An 18,801-nucleotide genomic window follows, 5' to 3' on the forward strand; every position below is an offset into this window, starting at 1 on the left:
CAGATTACCACTTAAAGGATTTAATGACGGGAATCTCGTTAGCCGTGGCAGGGAATGCACCCAATGACTCACGTGTTTGTGATGAAGATTTGAGACACTAGCTGATGTCATGTTGAGTGACACATGCATGCATTCACAGACCTGACATCAGTGTTGTCAGAGTCTGACTTGTGCATTTTCTTTATTTAGGTGCAGTAGAGCAGTGACGTTGGGTAAAGGTGCCAAAGGAGGTAGCAGGTATTCAACCTGAGCCTGGGGTACCAGAAAGATTTTTACCAAAGACATAACATCCAGCACCTTTTCAGTTCCTTACAAGACCATAATCAGTGTTTGGTTCACTGGACACACAGAGATGAACACAATGTTCAAATGTGACGTGAAAAGGGGAAATAGAACAAATAGACACCTGGATGGAGCGAGTCTGGCCTGAGACAGCAATGTCTGGGTTGTAGGGAGATAAGAGAAAGGCATTGACAAGTGGACCGAAAAGCTGTCCAAACTGTTCAAGTAGAAGTGACACAGCGAGGTCACGCCTCCGCTACCCCACCAAACAAAAAACATGTCAATACCAAAGCTTGCTTAAAGATGCACAGCACGTTTTTGTGTTCTGCACTGATGAAAAAAATGCATGACACACTCCCAACAGTCTCCTCAAGTTGTTGTGATTTGTTGCAGGCAGCCTGAGCTGTGAGCCCCATAAAGGACAAGAGAGCCACAACAAAGACTGACAACAAAGAAATAAGCGTTTACCTGGTTTTGTAACCACGTTAGGTGTTGTATTGAAGAAGAAAGTCTGCTCATAAGCTGCGACACACAATGGATCAGAAATATTTCATTTCATTCAAAACCTGAAAATGGAGACACAAGAGGACGACTTCCTGTTGCCCATTGAGCAAATTCCCATAGACCACGACTGAAATGACCTTTTATCATTTGTAATGTAAATTTTCAATAGTGCCAATTTAGTTTTGTTCAGGAGACCATGTAAAGATTTATCTGTTATTATCATTACCCCTCTTTCTCTCACTTTGATAATTATTTTTCCTTTTTAAATCCTCATCCATCTAAACCTTCCTATTTTTAGTTCCCCCATTAAGCATTAATGAGTAGGCTACTATATTATCACTTAAATGGTTTATAATACGATATATAATAATACTGTAATGTAGTAGTAAACCAATATAAGGACATTTTAAGTGTTCATTAATGAACAGTATTTGTCTACATTTATAATTGTTCTTAATAATAATACTAATAATTCATCATCGTCATCGTCATCATCATCATCGTCATCATCATCATCATCATTTTTCCTATGAAGACATATTCTGCTGCAGTTAGAGTTGTCAAACACATGAATGCATATTAAAATCTAACTGCTACATTATAATGTATTTTAATCCATTTATTAAATGTGTACATACTAAATAGGCAGACTTAAAGTAAAGAGTTACCCATGTCTGGGCTCAGAATTTGCCCAGTTACTTCTCCTGACTTCCTCTTGACACGTTTTCTGTTTGGATGTCTTTGAATGACTCCCCACAGTGAGTTTTGTGCTCTATGGCCTACTCTAATACCCTATTTGGCAGCTACAGCACATTCACAAGCACGTGGTGCTGAACATTTCGACCAACCCATTTAAAATCCTCCAATCCCTTGTTTCATTTCTATTCTTTCCCCCACCACTACCCAGATCACTTCGATTTCTGACAGGTGGAGATGCTTTAATACTTTAATGAGATCACCAAGAAAAGCCACGCCCCTTCACTCATGTGTCTGGTAACCGATCGGGGATCAGTTTACTCAGTGCAGGCACTTACAGCTGAAGGGAGGGAGGCTCAGTTGAACAGGCACATATCAGATATAGGAAAAGGGAGAAGCTGAGGTAGAGCACATTACTGAGCCAACAGCTGCTATATGTTCCTATTATTTATTTATCATCATCATACTCAGACTGATTTAAGATGAGCAATGCACACTATTATCTCTGTGTGTGTATGTGTGTGTGTAAACCAGAGATTTCATGCAAGAACACAGAAAAGAGCCACTTAAGGGATTCTCAGGTGGATCAGTGTGCAACATGTGACAGTCACAGACACCCACACATTAACACACACACACACATGTTCTCATGCATGAACTCACGAGAGGCGTGCCTTCAACACAAAGAAAAGGTAAGCTGCATACAAACACACACACACACAACTAAAGTGGTCAGAGATAATGCTGAGGTCATGGCCCCATGAGGATTTCAGAATAAAAAGGCTAACTCATGACAAAGTGTTCAAGATAATTACCATGACACAACATGCGAGGGCATGTGATCTCACACGTGCTGTGTGAGAATTACACAGAAACACACACACACACATCTGCAAAGACACTGATGTCATACATGCAACACAATGAATAAAAACAGTCTTGACAACATTAAAAGGTCAATTCACACATTGAAAAAAAAAATGTAAATACAAATATATAATTTATTTCTTGTCATATTTTTACTGCACTTGTTTTACTTTGGTAGGACTGAACATCCCACTTCAGTGTACAGAGGTCATGGAAGCCACATGCAACTACATAAATATGAATTTAATACTAACAACACTAAATACAGATCTCATCATAACCCATTAGCATAATGACCTAAATACATAAAACATTTGAAATTATTGCTTTAAATAAATCCAATATGACCATTAGGGGGTTCACTCTTGTGCTGTGAGAATATACATTTTTTAAAATTTGACATCTGTATTTACATTGATCTTTATTTCAAGGGATTTCTTTGAACCTAGAGACAGAGACATGGACAGGTACACTTGTAGCCCACAGCCTACAGCACTGGATAAAAACAACTGTTGAGATGAATTAAAATTCCTTCCTTCCATTTCATCAATACATACACTCCTGCTGTTGTAATTTTTGGTCATATTATATCTCACCATGGATGTATTAAGAGAGCTGGATACAGCACCTCTGCTCAGACTTGATGTCCATGTGAGAAATTCAAGAGAATAGGTGCCATCTTGGAGTTCAGTACAATGTGATCATGCATCACATTTTATTCTATGATATCATGTCAATTCTAATTTGCTGAAAATACTGTGGATATGAATGAATCTTTAAAAAACAACCTATTTTATTCACTTTTGTCTGTTACATTTTCCTTGTGTTACAGAGAACAGAGACTAAACCAGGAGACATGATAATAATGATTCATTTTAAAAAGGTTTAGCACAGACTTGGATTTTTGTCTGAGGCTGGAGCAGATGCTGACACTGTGCGCTACAGGAGGGTGTGTCGGTCTGTTAAACCACAGCTGTTTAAGCCCCATTCAGTGAGGGCCTCATCCTCATCACGCCAAGTCTTTAGTTTGGAGTTGGGGTGACTGCTTCAACCCCAGACCACATGCTCACAAGTCTAGTTCACCAAAAAACTTCACATTCAGGGTTGTAGATTTTATGTACCTCAGTAGTTTTTTTTTTTCATTTTCTCAACCAGAAAAACAAAACAAACTTCTTTTAGTCTCTGAGTCTGTGCACATACAGAGAGAAACTGATTTACTTTGCTTCAACAAGTCTCCATGCACACATTAAAAAAAGTCTCTTTACTTTAATTTTAGCATCATTCATGCTCATTAACAGCCTAAAATTACTTTCAGCATTGCCGAGACAGAAGATCATATTCACATTTATAATACCCTCACTAATACACACACACAGGTACACACAGCCATCCACACAAACACACACAGACACACACACTCATACTTCAGAAGTATAAGGTCTCATTCAGTCAGACACACATACGCTGACACTAAGTCTCTCTCAACTCTGCCAAGGCTGGAGAGGAAAGTTGGCGGGCGCACACACTCGCTCAGCCTTGTGACCACGCTCTCTGCTGAGCTGCACTCAATCAAGATGCCAGAGGATGGCTGCGAGTCAATGGCAGTTACATGAGGAGTGTGTGTGTGTGTGTGTGTGTGTGTGTGTATGCTGGGTGAGGAGCTGAGAGGCCACAATCATAACCCGAGAACAGAAGAACCTATTGAATTTATTACATGACTAAACAAATCGTTCCATACAAAATGTATAACAAAAACACATAAAGTTATAAAGTGACTGGCAGCATAAAACTGATTTAAGCTTTCTACTGAATATCCTCTAAATTTTAGAGATACAACATAAACGTGTATTTTACGGTTTTGTTTTTTTTCTAGCATTTTGTAGCAGATTTACTTGCATGAGAGGACCAGTCTGTAAAAGGCAACACCCTGCGGTTTTGCATGTTGTAGCATATTTTACTACAAATCATGTATATTTACTTTAACATTTACTGACCTTTTTGCAAACCATGCTGCTGTGCATCCATTGGTTTCCATTCATTTCTGTTTGATACAAAACTCTAGTAGCACACAGGTGAAACTTGCTCGAGGTTTTTCTCAGAGTTACATTATAGTTATTATGTTACACAGTAACTGCATTATAACACAATGATAATGTACCACTGAAAAAAGCAGCGAGTTTTAAGAATTTGCTAAATGGTTTTCATACCACACAAAAATAAATGATGAAGAAATGAAGTCTGTGATTGTAGGAAAAATACATTTAAAAAAATGTGAAACAGTCCAGCATTTATTTGAACAAGGTCAGTAAAATGTTTCAACAAAGCAAAGTTTTTCACGTCCCTTTGGAGAAAAATGTCTGTTAAATGAGCGTAATGTTAAGAGGCTTAGTGAAGGTTCAGCAAAGACTTCCTTTCATGCTTAGCACAGTAAATCACATTGACCTTAAATGTAATGACCTGTGCCATATAACTGAAACTCCCTTGCCTTACTCGTCTTAGATTCTCTTCATTTCCTGCTCCTAATTTGATCAGCTGACTTTTTTCAGCCTTACCAATCAGATTCTGCCATGACCTCTGTGAGAAAATTATGTAATTGATGTCAAAATTTAAAATCTGTTTGTTATGCTGCAGTTCTCATCTGTCATTCTCTGTTGTGTCCTTCTACTGAGCTCATCAGAAGTCCCGATCCAGATCACGCCCATCCAAATGTTCAGCTATTGTTTATCACTCTTTGACCGCCACCAGGGTCTAGACTCCATCAGTTGGAGTATTCCTGCACTGCTCGTACCGTGACAACCCTGTTGAAATGTAATGTAATGTACACATGATTGGCAAATAGTGAGCTAAAACTTGCAAACGCAGTGGTGTGGTCCTCACAGGTGTGAAGTGACTATTCAAGGTCATCTGCTCATATCACAGCTGTTTCTCCAGACTTGACTCCTTCCTGGGTACATTAGGGGCAGGAAGAAGGGGTGGCACAGAGCAGAGGAAAGAGAAATGCGCTTTGGGGGCTCGTACTCCAGCATCCTCTCCAGGAGGTCGAAAAACTGGTGGTGTTCTGTCCCATGTGACAATAAGTACTTCTGGAAAAAACACGGATTAAGAGAGAGGCATATTGTTTCGGGGAGTTAACGTGCTTTGCTGATGTGTGAAAGTTTGAACCTGGCTCAGCTCACCCTCAGTGGTTTGCACTTGGCTTTCACGTAGCGCCCGGCCTTGGAGCACTCGTTCCAGTCTAAACGCCCACGATTAAAATACTTGTGCTTCCTTAAGGAAAAAATAATATGTTGTCAGATAATGAAGAAATGTGTTTGAGTGTGTGTTTGTGTGTTATTAAGTGTGTTTGTGTGCAGCTTTGTGTTACCTGCTCCTTTGGATCATTCTGTGAGGAACTGGTCCCTGTATTCTCTCCATCATAGCAAGATGCTCCTTATTGTCATGAGTCTACAAGTGGAAACAGATGTCAGCAAGATCAAGTTCATCCTACTTTCAACATGCTGTAACTCTACAAGTGTAGACACACATGTGACCTGGAACAGTGTGAAGCCTTCGTAGTATTCAAACAGGATGCAGCCGATACTCCAGACATCACAAGGGTGACTCCAACCCAGCTCTGTGGGAGGGAAGACGAACCAAATCTTTACAACCGGCCTAACAGGACTGACAGCTCCTGGTTACTCCCCAGTCTAAACCAGCATCTCTTACCCAGAATGACCTCTGGAGCTCGGTAGTGACGCGTGGAGACGACGGCTGAGTGGTGTTCGTGGTCAAAGGTGGCGCTGCCAAAGTCAACAAGTCGCACTGTTGTGTCATTTACCCTCCGTTCGTTGCACTTCTGAAGGAAGACAAGAGGAGAAAGTAAAGTCTACAAATTTCACCACATTAAAAGGATAATTTATTTGGGCTTTTTTTTTCTGGGTTATAATAGCACTATAATGTATCTTAGGATCTGGGAACACAGCTACACAGCTATCACGAAGCCTGACAGGGTAAGAATCAGTCAGATGTGTAAACAAGCCCATGATTTAGCCAGATCTATACTACTTTATTCATAACCTGTTAGATCTAATACAACAAGCTGAAAGAAGATGGAATATTCCTTGAAAAAAAGTGATAAAAAAAACAAAAGAAAAAAATCAATCTCTCGCCAAAGACACCAACCATTGTCTCACTGAGGTCAACAAACACAATCCACAGTCTGCTTGGATAGATATGTGTGCCTATAAAGGGAACACATGTGGGTGGTACACAGGTTCTACAAATTTGCATCCAAATGGGCAACTTCAAAGCATATCTCCATGTTCTCCCTGCATTAATCCCTGCTTATTTAACATCCTGATTTTCTTTTTCACCCCTGAAGGTCCCAGCCCTCCTTCCTGCCGCTGTTTCTAACCTTCTGAGCGTTGTATATGAGGGTGTAGTCTGAGTTGACAAAGAGGATGTTCTCAGGCTTCAGGTCGGTGTGAGTCAGCTTGTTGTCATGGAGAACTGCAGTGGAGACAGAGGGAGGGGGAGAGGAGAGAAAGCAGATTTAGATTCATCAGGAGTGAGCCAACGCCCTCCTCTGGTTGAATTTTCACTTGGTTAAAATGTCAGACATCAAGATGTCTGATCATGTGAGGGAAAATTCTGCATTAGTGGAGATTGATATGTATCAGAAACGCAGACGGAGTCATCCTGTCTGATAAAACACTGATTTAATAAACAGAATGAAACCCTGAGTGTCCTGTTTTGGTGCAAACTGTGCTGGTGAACTTGCATCTTTGCTGAAATGTGAAATGGATTTGGTTGAGAAGTGAACATTGAAGAAACACATTTTTCTGTCTTTTCCTCAGGTCATAGTTCAATCAGCAAATATTTGTTTTTAAAGATAAATCAATGTGTTGCATGAAGAGCAATGTGACAGGTTTTGCAGGTGAAAACACAAATACTGAACTTGGATTTTTAGCTTATGATGGTTTCAGTCAAAAGAAACAAGCAGACAAAAACATGTTGCATGTATGTTGCAACCCTAGCTGTGTTAGTCTTTCGCTTTAATCTGGTATGGGAATGTAAATCAGGAGCACACACTGTCATCTTCAGGTAACAGTCATCCTCTAAACATCCACCTGGCTTCTCTGCTGCAGGGGACAGCTGTGGATAATCTGCTTACTGTCATCACTGACATTGACCCAGCGAAAAAGCAAAGGGGTACTGCACCGTCGGGGTGGTGCATATTGGACTCACAGCTGACAGCGTGGCAGATCTGGTGGGCCATGTGTCGGATCTGGTTAATGGGATAAGGCAGGAAGTTGTTTGCTTTCAGGAAGTCAAAGGTGCTGAGAGACAGCAACTCAAAAGAGATGCACACGTGGCCGTAGTAGTTAAACCAGTCCAGCATCTGCACACAGTGCCTGATGGGAACAGACATACAGAGATGAAAAGCAGAAGATGAAAACTAGAAACAACATCAGGATCACAAACTACTCTTGTTGTCTTGTTGCCTACCGCTTGTTGTGTGGGTCTTTCTCTCTGATCTTCTCCAGCACATTGATTTCCAGTTTGGCTGCTTCCCTGTATTTCTCCAGGTTCTTAATGATCTTCAGAGCAATTTGACTTCCTCTCCTGAATTTGAAAATACTATCTTTAAAGCCAGTAAACATTAAACATGTTGAAAATTGGTCCAACCTTCATTTTCAGATGACACACATTACCTGCTGTGGTCCAAACATTGTACGACCTTCCCAAAAGTCCCCTCACCTAAAGTGTCGACAATCTCATCTGTAAGACAGATTGAAGTGAAACAGAATATTAAAGCTGGAGAATTTTTATTTGGGCAGCAAACTCTTTTTGAACTGAACTGATACCTACACCTGTCTTCAAGGACGTCCCCCTTTTTGTAGATCAGATGACCGTTTTCGGTGTCCCTCTCGCTGTCGCCTGCAGCCTCATCGCTGCTCCGCTGGAAACAAAGTCACCCAGAATGTATGACAGGTGGAGCAAAGGCAGTAAAATCAGGGCAGAAATCAGCCAGTTTTGGTCACTTTCATCACTGTCCAACTGAAAACAGATGGAGTAACATTCTGACTTCTGGGTTTAAAAGGGCAAAGGTCACCAGCTGGACCTACGTCTGACTTAGACTGATGCATTCAAACTTGAAGACCAGTGCACACATCTGCACTGAAAGGCACTTAATTTCATGCATTACCTCAGACCTGCAGACGGTCTTAATGCAGCCAGGATTTTTTTTTTTAAATATCCTCAAGAGTGTGAGCTTATGCGCTGAGGTTGATCCCAATGACCTGAGCTTGTTTTAAAGCAAGCTAATAAGAAATGTCAAATGACTTGTGGCCTCTTTGGAGGAGCTGAGGCTCTATTTCCATCCACATTCTGAGACTGTTATTAATATCAGAAGCCCAGACTGTGCTGAGGAGACACTTAACTGTAGGACACAAAATAGACCGTGCACAAAAGCGTGCACTGACACATATAAACACACACAGTCAGCATGCGATTTGTTGTCAGAGGATGGTGGAGCTTGACGACAAAAATTGAATATGGAGCGTCACCACATAGCGCAGACACTCAGGTCAACCATGATGCAGACGTGACAAATATTCGTAGAGGGAAATACAGAGGGGTTCAAAAGTATGAGACCACTAGTCAAGATACTTCTATTCTGCATTTGTTTTGAGTGTAATACTCTTTTTTCATTACAAATGATAAAATCAGCTTAACAATTTGTTTGAATCATTCTCAAATGTCAGAATATCTATATAAGTATTTGGCATCTCACCCTTTTGCTTTAATGACAGCATGCACTCAGCTTGGACTCCACAGGTTTGTGCAAAACCTGGTGACCCACATTATCCCAGGACGATCTGACCATGTTCCAAGGAGCTTCTTGTGGTGTCACACAATGCTTGGCTTTCTCAGTCTTCAAGTGCCCTGGTAAATGTCCACTGGGGTTGAGCTCAGCTGACTGTTGAGGACTCTGCGGTCTCCTCTGGTGTTCGAGTAGCTCTTGCAAAGCTTTGAGGTGTGTGGGGTCATTGTGCTGCTGTAATGTGAATCACTCTCCACAGAGACACAAACCAGAGGCTACAGCCTGTTCCTGAAAAATGAGTGTGGTACTTCTCCTTGGTCAGTGAGCAGTTAATTCAGTCCAACTCCACAGTAGGCAAAACACCTCTCTCCTGTTTGTCTCCTTACATTCACCCCTCCGTTACTGCCATAAATCTCAAACTTGAATTCATCAGTAAATAGGACTTTTCCCAGTCATCCATGTCAAATTCTGGTATGTCTTAGCTTATCTCAAGTGTTTCTGGCCTTGTTCACCTCCCTGAGAAGTGGTTTTCAAACTGCTACTCATCCTCTGACACCACTACTAGACAGCCTGCTTTTGACAGGACTTTTGCTGATTGGAGTCTTGTGTTTTTTATTTAGCACATTCTGTATCTGTGAAGATGTTGCTTTTCTACCTCTCTCAGAACTAAGCTTGATGTATTGATCTTCTGATGTTGTGATGACTTCTGATCTGTCTCGTCGTGCTTTGTATGCAGTTTCTGCAAAGCATTTTAGAATTTCATGCATTGCCCTTTTAGAAATCTTCAGTCTAACCATAGTTTGACACTGAAAAAGCCCCTCTTTGCTCAGAATATCAACTTGACTTTCACTTAGTTCTGATGTAATTTTCCCCACCATCACAATGCTGCTTGGTAAGCTGGAAACTTGAAGCACAGCCTTATTTAGAACAGGTGAATATCGCCTGCAGGTCTAGTCACCTAAATGAGCCTCTGATGAGTTGATCATCTGCATGTCATCTGAACACACGCTTCAATGGAAAGGATACAAGCCAAGAAAATATGACCTTTTGTACAGAGGAGTTAAATCAATGCCCAAAATTTGCTGAAGTTTGATTCCTGACTTAGAAATCGTGACGAATCTAGAATATTTCTTCCTCATTTTACAGTACATTCAGTACAATCTAGTTTTTCAATGTTTCTGAATCCTCAGACTTTCCAAGTTTAAGTTGATATATTGGGAGATGTGGTTTCACACTTTTGGACCCACAACAGACGCACACCAAAGTCATGCACAGAAACAGAAATGGAGATACTCACAGAGAGGCAGAGGCAAACACAATCCAAAAAGCCCTTATACAGAGAATACAGCTCTGTCTTTCCCATTATGCAGAGGTGCAAAGCTACTCAGAGAAGGAACAAGCTGGAGTGGACGAAGAGGATGGTGAGAGGTTGTAGTAAAGTGTAGGAGAGCGGGAGGTGAAGCAGCAGCAGGAAAACTAGACTATGAGGAATTGTGGCAAGAAAAGAGAACGGGACAATACAATATTAAAGTGACGGCACAAAAAAAAGCAAAAACAAAAACTAGAGGACATTGAGTTGTGACAAAGTAAAAAATAGCCTTCAGTGTTGTCAACGGAAACCAGAAGCAAAGGAGAGACACAACCACACGGGCCAGCCGCAAAAACTGACAGAAGAAAAAAAAACCTTTAAGAGGAATAAAGAAAGTGAAAATCAAACACTGGAAAAAGTGAACAAGACAGCTGAAGCACAAGACAAAGGCAGAAAGTGACAGACAGAAATGAAACGACAAGACAGGAGGAGGGCGACAGGCAGACAGAGAGCGAGAGCTGAGACAGATGCTAATAATAAACTTTGGTCACAACCCCCTGAGAAAGTCTTCAGAGGAGAATCAAGATGTGTTCAGGGGGAGCGACGGAGGGGAGAGGAGGTGGGGATCCAGTTTCACTCAACTTACTTACTCTCCTCCTTGCACCTCCTTAACCCCCGCAATATGTTTTGCCACACCTGTCTGGCCCTGCATGCTGCAGATTCCTTTCAATATACAGCAAATACTTTCTCAACAGAAATAACTGAGAGAGCTCATATAAAGCTTTTAATTTGTAGTTCATGTTCAAAGGGACACATCACTTGAACAAAGAAGTACATGTTTTTTGTTTTGCCTTTGTTTTCGCAGCATAACATGAGGTGAGTTCATTAAAATTTCAAAAATATAACAATACAAAAAGTTAAAATATTCGCCTGGAAGTTCATTAAGTTGATTCAGATTATTGATCACATTAGAAACAGGGAACAATGATGCAAAACTACGCTTAATTACATAAAAACAGCAGGTAAAATGTTTTAAAAACTTAAATAATTTCAAACATGTCAACACGATGCATCAGTAACAAATCCTAGGAAATGACCGCTTACAAAACATTTTTGATATTTCTGACTATTTTGTATGTGTTACATTGTTTGAATCCAGACTTTTGAACATAGAAAATGTCAGAACAGGAGGTTGGTGGGGACTTGAACAACTGCATACTCATCACAGAGTCACCTCCTCGTATTTGTGTCCAGGTAATATCCAGATGTCGCCATAAGGCTCCTTCTGCTCCACATGCAGCTTCCTGTTCGATAAGTTCTCTACACACAAGACACACATTAAGTTTAACACCTTAAAAATAATCAATATGCTAAAAAAACTAACCGAACACGGAGAGATCAAAGTCATAAAAATCAGGATGACAGCACATGACGAAGCATTTCGACTAAATTGTTTAATTGTCCATTTTTTAAATGTCTTTTTTTTTTCTTTGAACTTTTGTATATGAACCCTCTGTGAGTTCATGCCACCGTATCATTAAAGCTTCTACTACTGACACCGTTTGGTATTTTCAAAGACCCGACAGATCTCATTACTCGCTGACCACATATTGACCCATAAGAGCCTCCTCAGGTGCTGATGCTTTAAAATTAACACAACTTCAACATGAGCAATGAGATGATTCGATGATAGCTGCAACTGATCCCTTACCCAGAAGCCTCTGAAAAGTGGCGCTGACAGTTCTGCGGTCGACCTCGGACGGCAGAAGAGACTGAAAAAGCACAGGTTCTATTTCATGCTCAGCAAACTCCGGCAACAACCTGGACACACACAGCAACACACAAGGGCATAATCATGTTCTTATCTCTTAACCCATCAAAACAACAGACTGGGAGAAGGAAAATTCTCAGCACCGAGTGCCTACTGGTTATTAATTGTGTTGCCTTCACTGTCATTACCCCGGAGACGCTGCTGCTGCTCTCTCCAGGATGTCGTCCAACACCTCTGGGATGTCCTGCAGAGTGGAAACAGACCTGGAGACAATGGACCTGCCAACACACACGTGCAGGTAAGCGTTACCGCACTGGTTAATCTTCACATATCTTTCTTTACCTTTACCTACCCTTCTCTCTCTGATGTGTACATGGGCGAGATCTCTCGAGATACCTCCCTCTGGTCAGAGCCCTCTAACGGCAGTGTACCCAGGGCTGGACGAACACACGAACACACGAACACACGAACACACACACACACACACACACACACACACACACACACACACACAGTGTGGGAACATTGCATTGGCTTATATCCATTCCCTGCAGGCTTGCTTTAACCTTTAATCATAAGTGATACATGCCTACCCCGACCTCTGACCTTGGCCTCACCCTTGTGAACATACAAACCATTTTAGCTCATGCACACAGGGGACAACAAACAAGCTGTCCCCACTCATATTTGTCTGTTGTCCAGTGGTTCTAGTCGTGAAATTTTATTGCACTGGGCAGTCTGATGCTTTTCTTTACCTGAAATATCAAACATCTCTGATTCTGCCAAATCTCTACGGACCTGTATTCACACACAGACACACACAGTTATTCATACTGAGACATTTCCTGTCTTCTTCTTGCACAAAAATGCTACACAGACATCTGTACCCTTGCCACACAAATAAACTAACAATCTTCCACACCTCTTGCGGACTGAGCTCAAGCCTCTCCTCCTCTCTTTCGGCCACCTCGATCATCTCACGCTCTCTTTCCTTTTCAGAGTCGGTGGACTCGGGCCCTCTCTCCCCAACCTGCAGGTCCGAGCCAGAGACTGGCGTGACAGTCGCAGCCTGTCTCCATAGAAACTGCACCGCTTCAGGCAAGACTGCAGGGGAATAAATAGCTTTGTGGTTTATTTTTGAAGGTTACTTGAGTCAAGTCCTTTAAAACACCAGCAGCTGCAAATGAGGAAGGCTGAGGGAAAAGCAGAATTAAAGGTGACTGTGTTACACTTTACATCAGTAAATCATTATAACAATTAGGAGACATCACCGTCAACAACAATAAAGATTAAAAGTCTATATTCATTCACATTTTGAATTTGGTGCCATTAGGTTGTATTTTACAGTTTTATGTCATAAATTAATGTTTTACAGTGAAGGAAGACGGTGGCTGTCCAATCATGTGAGAGCGGTCAAAATTTAAAGATACACTAGTAATGTTGTATTTATTTTATAGGTCAATTTACTGGTTTTTATTGTAGAATGGACATAACTAAAGGAATGGTATTTATATATATATATATATATATATATATATATATATATATATATATATATATATAACCATTTACACTGCATAGTTTAAAGTGTCCTTACTTTTGTGTTTTAATTGGAACTAGATCACTCGGTGCATATTACCTGTAGCTGTTAGAGACATGAGTGTTGTGGCATGTTGTGTTGTGATCATCAGACTGAACCAGACTGCACTGACCCACAGCATGAAAACAGTTGTCATGCTTAATAATTAATTTTTTGTAGTATCTGTGTTATGTTTCTTTATCTACAACTCATTGTTACTGCTGCATCTCTTTACCCAGTCACTCCTGAAAAACACTGGTATTACTGGTTACAACAGAAGTACACATCATTATACCAGCACCTGACAGACTCCTGGGATGGAACAAACTATCACAACCATGCTTTTATTTAATGCAAACCTAATTATTTGGATGTTTATTTTCAGAGGGTGAATTACTATATTCTTTTTACATGTGTGTTACTGACAGGTGCAGGGGTTGTTGAGGAGATCGGCAGCGGGGAGACTCCTGTGAGGTGAAGGCGGTGGGAGAGATGGACGTCTGGTCTCAGTCCGAGGGTTGTTGATTTGCTGCTGCAGCACCTCCTGGGGGATCTGTGTCTCCGGGTCGAAGAAGATCAGCTGCCTCTTCCTCCTCTTCACCTGTGGAGGGGGCACGTCCTGGACATGGGAGAGGTGTAGGAAGTGAATTTTTTATTTTAACTGCCCTAAATGTGCTTACTAAAATATACACTTAATGATAGGATTTTAACCTTGTAACCAATGTTTTAATAGTGATTAACAAATAATTTACCGATGCTTTATTTTAGTTGTAAAGCACTTATAAGAACAAATTTTGGTTAACTTTGATGAAAAAAAACTGTCTTTTTTTGTATTTTTAAGATACCTCGGGCAGATTTTTACTTTTTCTTAATTTAAGATGAAAGATTACAGCTCATACAGTATATTAGCCTGATCAGTTTATAGGTCTAGATCTTATTCATAACTTAATGGGTTAATAAACCGTGAGAAATTGCTGATCTTTTATATAAAAGACAAATCAAGTGTCACACTGTAGGAGAATGAAAACCAGCCAAAGGCATTTCTCTCAGCCTGACAGCCCACAAGTTATTCTTATTAATGTCTTATTAGTGATTGATAAATTATTCATTGACCATTGATAAAGTTACTAACAATTTATGAAACCACACACAAAAAAAAACAAACAAAAAAAAACCCTGCACCATATCCTGTCTCTTGAACAAAAAACACAAAGGCAGGCACCTTTAACACTGGGCTTGCTCTTTCACGTTCCCTTTCTACAGAAGGTGGCGAGGGGAGGACGGGCACGGAGACGGGGGTGGCCTGGTCTGGGGGCGTTCTTGGCTTCTCCACCGACACATCAGGCTCTTCCTGAGGCAACAACATGGCGTCATCGCTGGTGAGGATAGTAGGCTGTAATCTGAAGGAAAGGCAGAAACACAGTCAGATCTGTGTGTTTGTGCGGGTGTTTTCACATTCATGCATCCAGGTCATTTACTCAGTAGTGGATGCTGTGAGCTCCTTCATTCTGTCTTTCTCCAGATCTCTCTCTCGTCTTTCCCTTTCTATCTCTCTCTCTTCCTCTACAGGTGTCACCTCTTCTCTCGGTATCTCCTCATCTCCATAGAAAAGGTTAAAGGAAGAAAGAACATAGTTATGCAACGATCTCTCCTTTTTCCTTTTAAGCTCAAAAAACCCTTATTGTCAGCCTTGTTTCATGGGGTAACGGAGCTCTTAGCTCTTTCACACACCTGGAAAGTAATCTGTTTGAGCCAAGAGGAAGTCAATAGTATCTGGATGCTGATCGACAAGCTCCACACCCTCAAACTAGCATTAAGAAGAGGAAAGAGAAGAAGGAAAGATGGACAGTATAGATCAGTAGAAAATATGACACAATAATGTATACAGTATGTCCTCATGTGTTTCTTTTTACAGCAGCACCTCTGTAATGGGGATAGCAACAGGCTCCGTCTCTCTCAGAGTGATGGTGTCTGGAGATGCTGTTATGTCTAGAAAAAAAGAAAAGAATGGATGACGTTAAAATAAAAAGCCACTTTCAACATTTCACAGTTACACAGTCCTCTGAGGCCAGCAGGAGAGGATGCAACTAATCAAGCTGCAATTAAACTGCTCTCTTCAGCCGAGCGAAGAGCAGCTGCACAACACATCCTGACACCGCAGCAACAGCCACGGCCAATTAGGAGGATGTTGTTGACGGCAGCCTGCCCTGACCTGACCTGACCTACAGCAGCGTCTCTCTGCTCCCTATTTCTGCCTGGATTTGCACACAATGTGAGCCCTGTCTGTTCCTGTGACCTGTCTGCATTTCTGTGCATATCCCTGCACACAGCCCAACATACTGGACGTATCTGGTTTTATGTGTCTTTCTCTTGAGCTTCATAGCTGGCGTTTAATGAAAGCTGATGATCACATAATTAGGTCAGGCCTTGTGTGTTCTCTTGTACTGGAACGTAGATGCTTAGAATTTCAAATAGTTGCACATCTACTGTAGTGGAAAATGTGCAAAAATCAACCAAAATCAAGCTGGACTCCAGTATCTCTGAGGCAGTCTAATAATCTAATGTTAACAGGTTTTATTTATTTGTTCAATTTCATCTCACCATTTTGAGAGGTATTTCATGCTAATTTCTCATTTTAGAGTTGTCTTAGTTATTTTTGCTTCTACAGCAGATTCTATTTTTTACTGCTGCAATGACCCAGTGACCTGAAGAGATCATTATTTTAATGTCATTACAGCGCATCAAGTCATCCTACCACTTTCTCGTCCAGCAGCAGCAGCAGCGGGGCTGGCCACTTCAGGATGCTCAGGAGAAGCTTCTCTCAGATACTCCTTACCCACCTGAGAGACACAGGGCAGGCAGAGTAATGTGTTTTAAATCAGTAATTTATTCTGATGATTTACAGCTTTATCTCCGCTTACAAATGTATGCTCAATGTTCACTTTCTTTCCTCACTTTCGTATTTGCTACCTGTATCAGTGTCGTGGGACTGGGCAGGAGGTGCTGCATGTACATCACTCCAAAAAAAGGGTCCAGAGCTCCTTCCGTCTCCTCCAGGAGAGACAGAGCATCCGGGAAGACCAGAGGTTGTCTGAAAGACAGCAACAAGGGACAGGAGTTACTTTGTGTTTGTAAAATATTATGTATAAAATGTTGAGCCCCAGCTCCCACCTGCTGTGGTCGTCCATGTCAATCTTCTGGGACGTCCTCTGTTTCACCAGCTGTCCCACAATGGTGTGAAGTTCCTCTATAAGGAAGAAAGGTCAAAGTCATGAATGAGCCAGTGCGCTGAGCATTGCTTTCCTCCGGTCTGATAAACATGTTCTTACCCAGGAGAATAGCACACTGGCGGTGGTAGACAACAATGACGCCATACTGGAGCTGGGAGGACAGGTAGAGGGAGAAGCGAGGTCGTGGCAGTCCAGGTTTAGGTGGCGGGACCCGCTCCAGCACATAGTTCATAATGTCATCGCTGTGCAGAACATTTGTTTTATAATAACTGCATGGCTCACAATTCAGCCAATTATATGTGAAAAGAATTAAAATAACTTACCATGTCCTTTTGACATTCACTTTGAGGAAATCCCGGCGAGGTACCCTGATACCTTTTGTAGCAACCAGCCTGAAATAGGAACAGGACACAGACACCATATTGTTTCATGTTTTATTCATCAGGATACAAAAGTTAAAGGGGGTGGAGTCATGTAACCTTAAAACTGTACTAGCAGCTGGTAAAAACTAACATCAGTTAACTGTATCGTGGTTGGGACGAGTGTCTGATGCAACTAAAACCTCAGGCACAAATCTCTCTCCTGTCCCGTCTGTAACCCAAACATTTACTGTCTGAGACACAGCAAAAACATCTTTTCAGAAATCACTTTTAATGAACATCATATTCAGAATGTGTTCATTTCACAGTTACTTTTGCACTTACAACTGTATGTGCTTTTTTTTAAAAAATCTATTATTAGAATACAACCTTTGACCTTCACTTCATCTTCAAAGCTGTTGTCTTTTCCAAACGGGACTTCAAAGTTGTTTTGGCTGCAGTGCTTATGTTGACACACTGATGTCAACATGTCAACTGATGCACCTGCACTCTGGGATTTTTTTTTCTTTTACAAGTGTGTGTGTGTGTGTGTGTGTGTGTGTGTGTGTGCACCCAAAGTTTCTTTTAAAAGGTGGCGAAGCTGTGTTTAATCACATTATGAATATTAAAGATTCACAAAGATTAAAAAAACCCTCTGATATAGAAAGTCTGTACTCATTAGACATGTTTTGCCAGTAAGGAATAGAAACACAAATCCTCCTAAAGGTGGACCTTAAAACTAGCCCAACAGGCCAAAGGAAACATGCTTCTCTGTTAGCATTTACATTATTAACAAAGGTGTTTAACAAGTATTTTTTAAAGTACATTCAAGTGGCAGATTTGGGCATAAAATTCAACCACTTATCTTTTTAAGGACAATCCAGTGATTTTCCATAAATAATGGGCTGCAGTGATACAGTTAATGTCCCAGCTACACTTATCAACTAGCAAACAAGAGTGGGTACTATAAAGTCACTTCATACTAGCTTAATTTATAAAGTTTTTACTCACCAAATTGTAGAAAAGCATCCAGTATGATGCTTTAAAACTGCGGGGTAGTAAAACATTTTAGCGAATGTTTCAAGAAAAACAATAAAATTGCTGATCCAGGCAGATAAATGATGTAGGTCAGTCTACATCGGAGTGAATTTTGTCCACTACTCAACAGTAGTTGAATGTTTGTCGGTTAATTTATTTTTTGTTTGAGACAAGCTGATTGGTCAGTCCCCTGTGAGACTGCGGTCAAATGGTTAAAACCGCGTAATTTTCCCACCGAAGCTCAAGACGGCCGCCACTACGGTATGGGTGCTCGGAGCGGCCAAAAAGGAGAAAGAAAGACTTTGTAAGAGCTATAATTTAACACATTTGATATAAGTAAAGGCGCCACTATATTGCACGT

At 41.0% G+C, this 18,801-nt stretch overlaps 2 protein-coding genes and 1 long non-coding RNA gene across 3 annotated transcripts; 1 reads left to right on the forward strand and 2 right to left on the reverse strand.

The window, feature by feature from the left end:
- Nucleotides 1-4,036: 4,036 nt before the first annotated feature.
- On the reverse strand, nucleotides 4,037-10,959 carry clk2b (CDC-like kinase 2b). The gene is made up of 11 exons (XM_071470269.1): nucleotides 10,452-10,959; nucleotides 8,200-8,290; nucleotides 8,043-8,109; nucleotides 7,837-7,953; nucleotides 7,576-7,742; nucleotides 6,743-6,837; nucleotides 6,055-6,184; nucleotides 5,880-5,962; nucleotides 5,714-5,793; nucleotides 5,526-5,616; nucleotides 4,037-5,432 (listed from the first exon to the last, which is right to left on the reverse strand). Exons 1-11 carry the CDS (start codon nucleotides 10,515-10,517, stop codon nucleotides 5,250-5,252), a joined length of 1,170 nt encoding a protein of 389 aa, XP_071326370.1. The 5' UTR covers nucleotides 10,518-10,959; the 3' UTR covers nucleotides 4,037-5,249.
- A 275-nt stretch (nucleotides 10,960-11,234) lies between these two features.
- On the reverse strand, nucleotides 11,235-18,663 carry rec8b (REC8 meiotic recombination protein b). Its single transcript, XM_071470496.1, has 17 exons — nucleotides 18,414-18,663; nucleotides 17,367-17,435; nucleotides 17,143-17,285; nucleotides 16,985-17,060; nucleotides 16,784-16,904; nucleotides 16,569-16,653; nucleotides 15,735-15,802; nucleotides 15,545-15,620; nucleotides 15,292-15,412; nucleotides 15,036-15,213; nucleotides 14,240-14,432; nucleotides 13,157-13,338; nucleotides 12,990-13,032; nucleotides 12,587-12,671; nucleotides 12,423-12,512; nucleotides 12,175-12,284; nucleotides 11,235-11,783 (listed from the first exon to the last, which is right to left on the reverse strand). Exons 1-17 carry the CDS (start codon nucleotides 18,467-18,469, stop codon nucleotides 11,686-11,688), a joined length of 1,794 nt encoding a protein of 597 aa, XP_071326597.1. The 5' UTR covers nucleotides 18,470-18,663; the 3' UTR covers nucleotides 11,235-11,685.
- Nucleotides 15,811-16,915, forward strand: LOC139613683 (uncharacterized). The gene is made up of 3 exons (XR_011686804.1): nucleotides 15,811-16,085; nucleotides 16,551-16,676; nucleotides 16,793-16,915. It is a non-coding gene; the product is annotated as an uncharacterized lncRNA (long non-coding RNA).
- Nucleotides 18,664-18,801: the final 138 nt, after the last annotated feature.

The sequence above is a fragment of the Trachinotus anak genome, unplaced genomic scaffold, assembly GCF_046630095.1.
Source record: "Trachinotus anak isolate AG129_WGS33_773 ecotype Australia unplaced genomic scaffold, CSIRO_AGI_Tana_v1 ptg000032l, whole genome shotgun sequence".
NCBI lineage: Eukaryota > Metazoa > Chordata > Actinopteri > Carangiformes > Carangidae > Trachinotus > Trachinotus anak.

Coding starts and splice junctions, on each gene's coding strand:
- clk2b (XM_071470269.1), bottom strand. CDS start 10,517: ATGGGAAAGACAGAGCTGTATTCTCTGTATAAGGGCTTTTTGGATTGT. Junction 8,110..8,199: donor GGACGTCCTTGAAGACAGGT/GTAGGTATCAGT, acceptor TCTGTCTTACAG/ATGAGATTGTCGACACTTTA. Junction 6,838..7,575: donor GATCTGCCACGCTGTCAGCT/GTGAGTCCAATA, acceptor TCTCCACTGCAG/TTCTCCATGACAACAAGCTG.
- rec8b (XM_071470496.1), bottom strand. CDS start 18,469: ATGTTTTACTACCCCGCAGTTTTAAAGCATCATACTGGATGCTTTTCT. Junction 16,905..16,984: donor GACATGGACGACCACAGCAG/GTGGGAGCTGGG, acceptor GCTGTCTTTCAG/ACAACCTCTGGTCTTCCCGG. Junction 14,433..15,035: donor GAGCAAGCCCAGTGTTAAAG/GTGCCTGCCTTT, acceptor TCCCATGTCCAG/GACGTGCCCCCTCCACAGGT.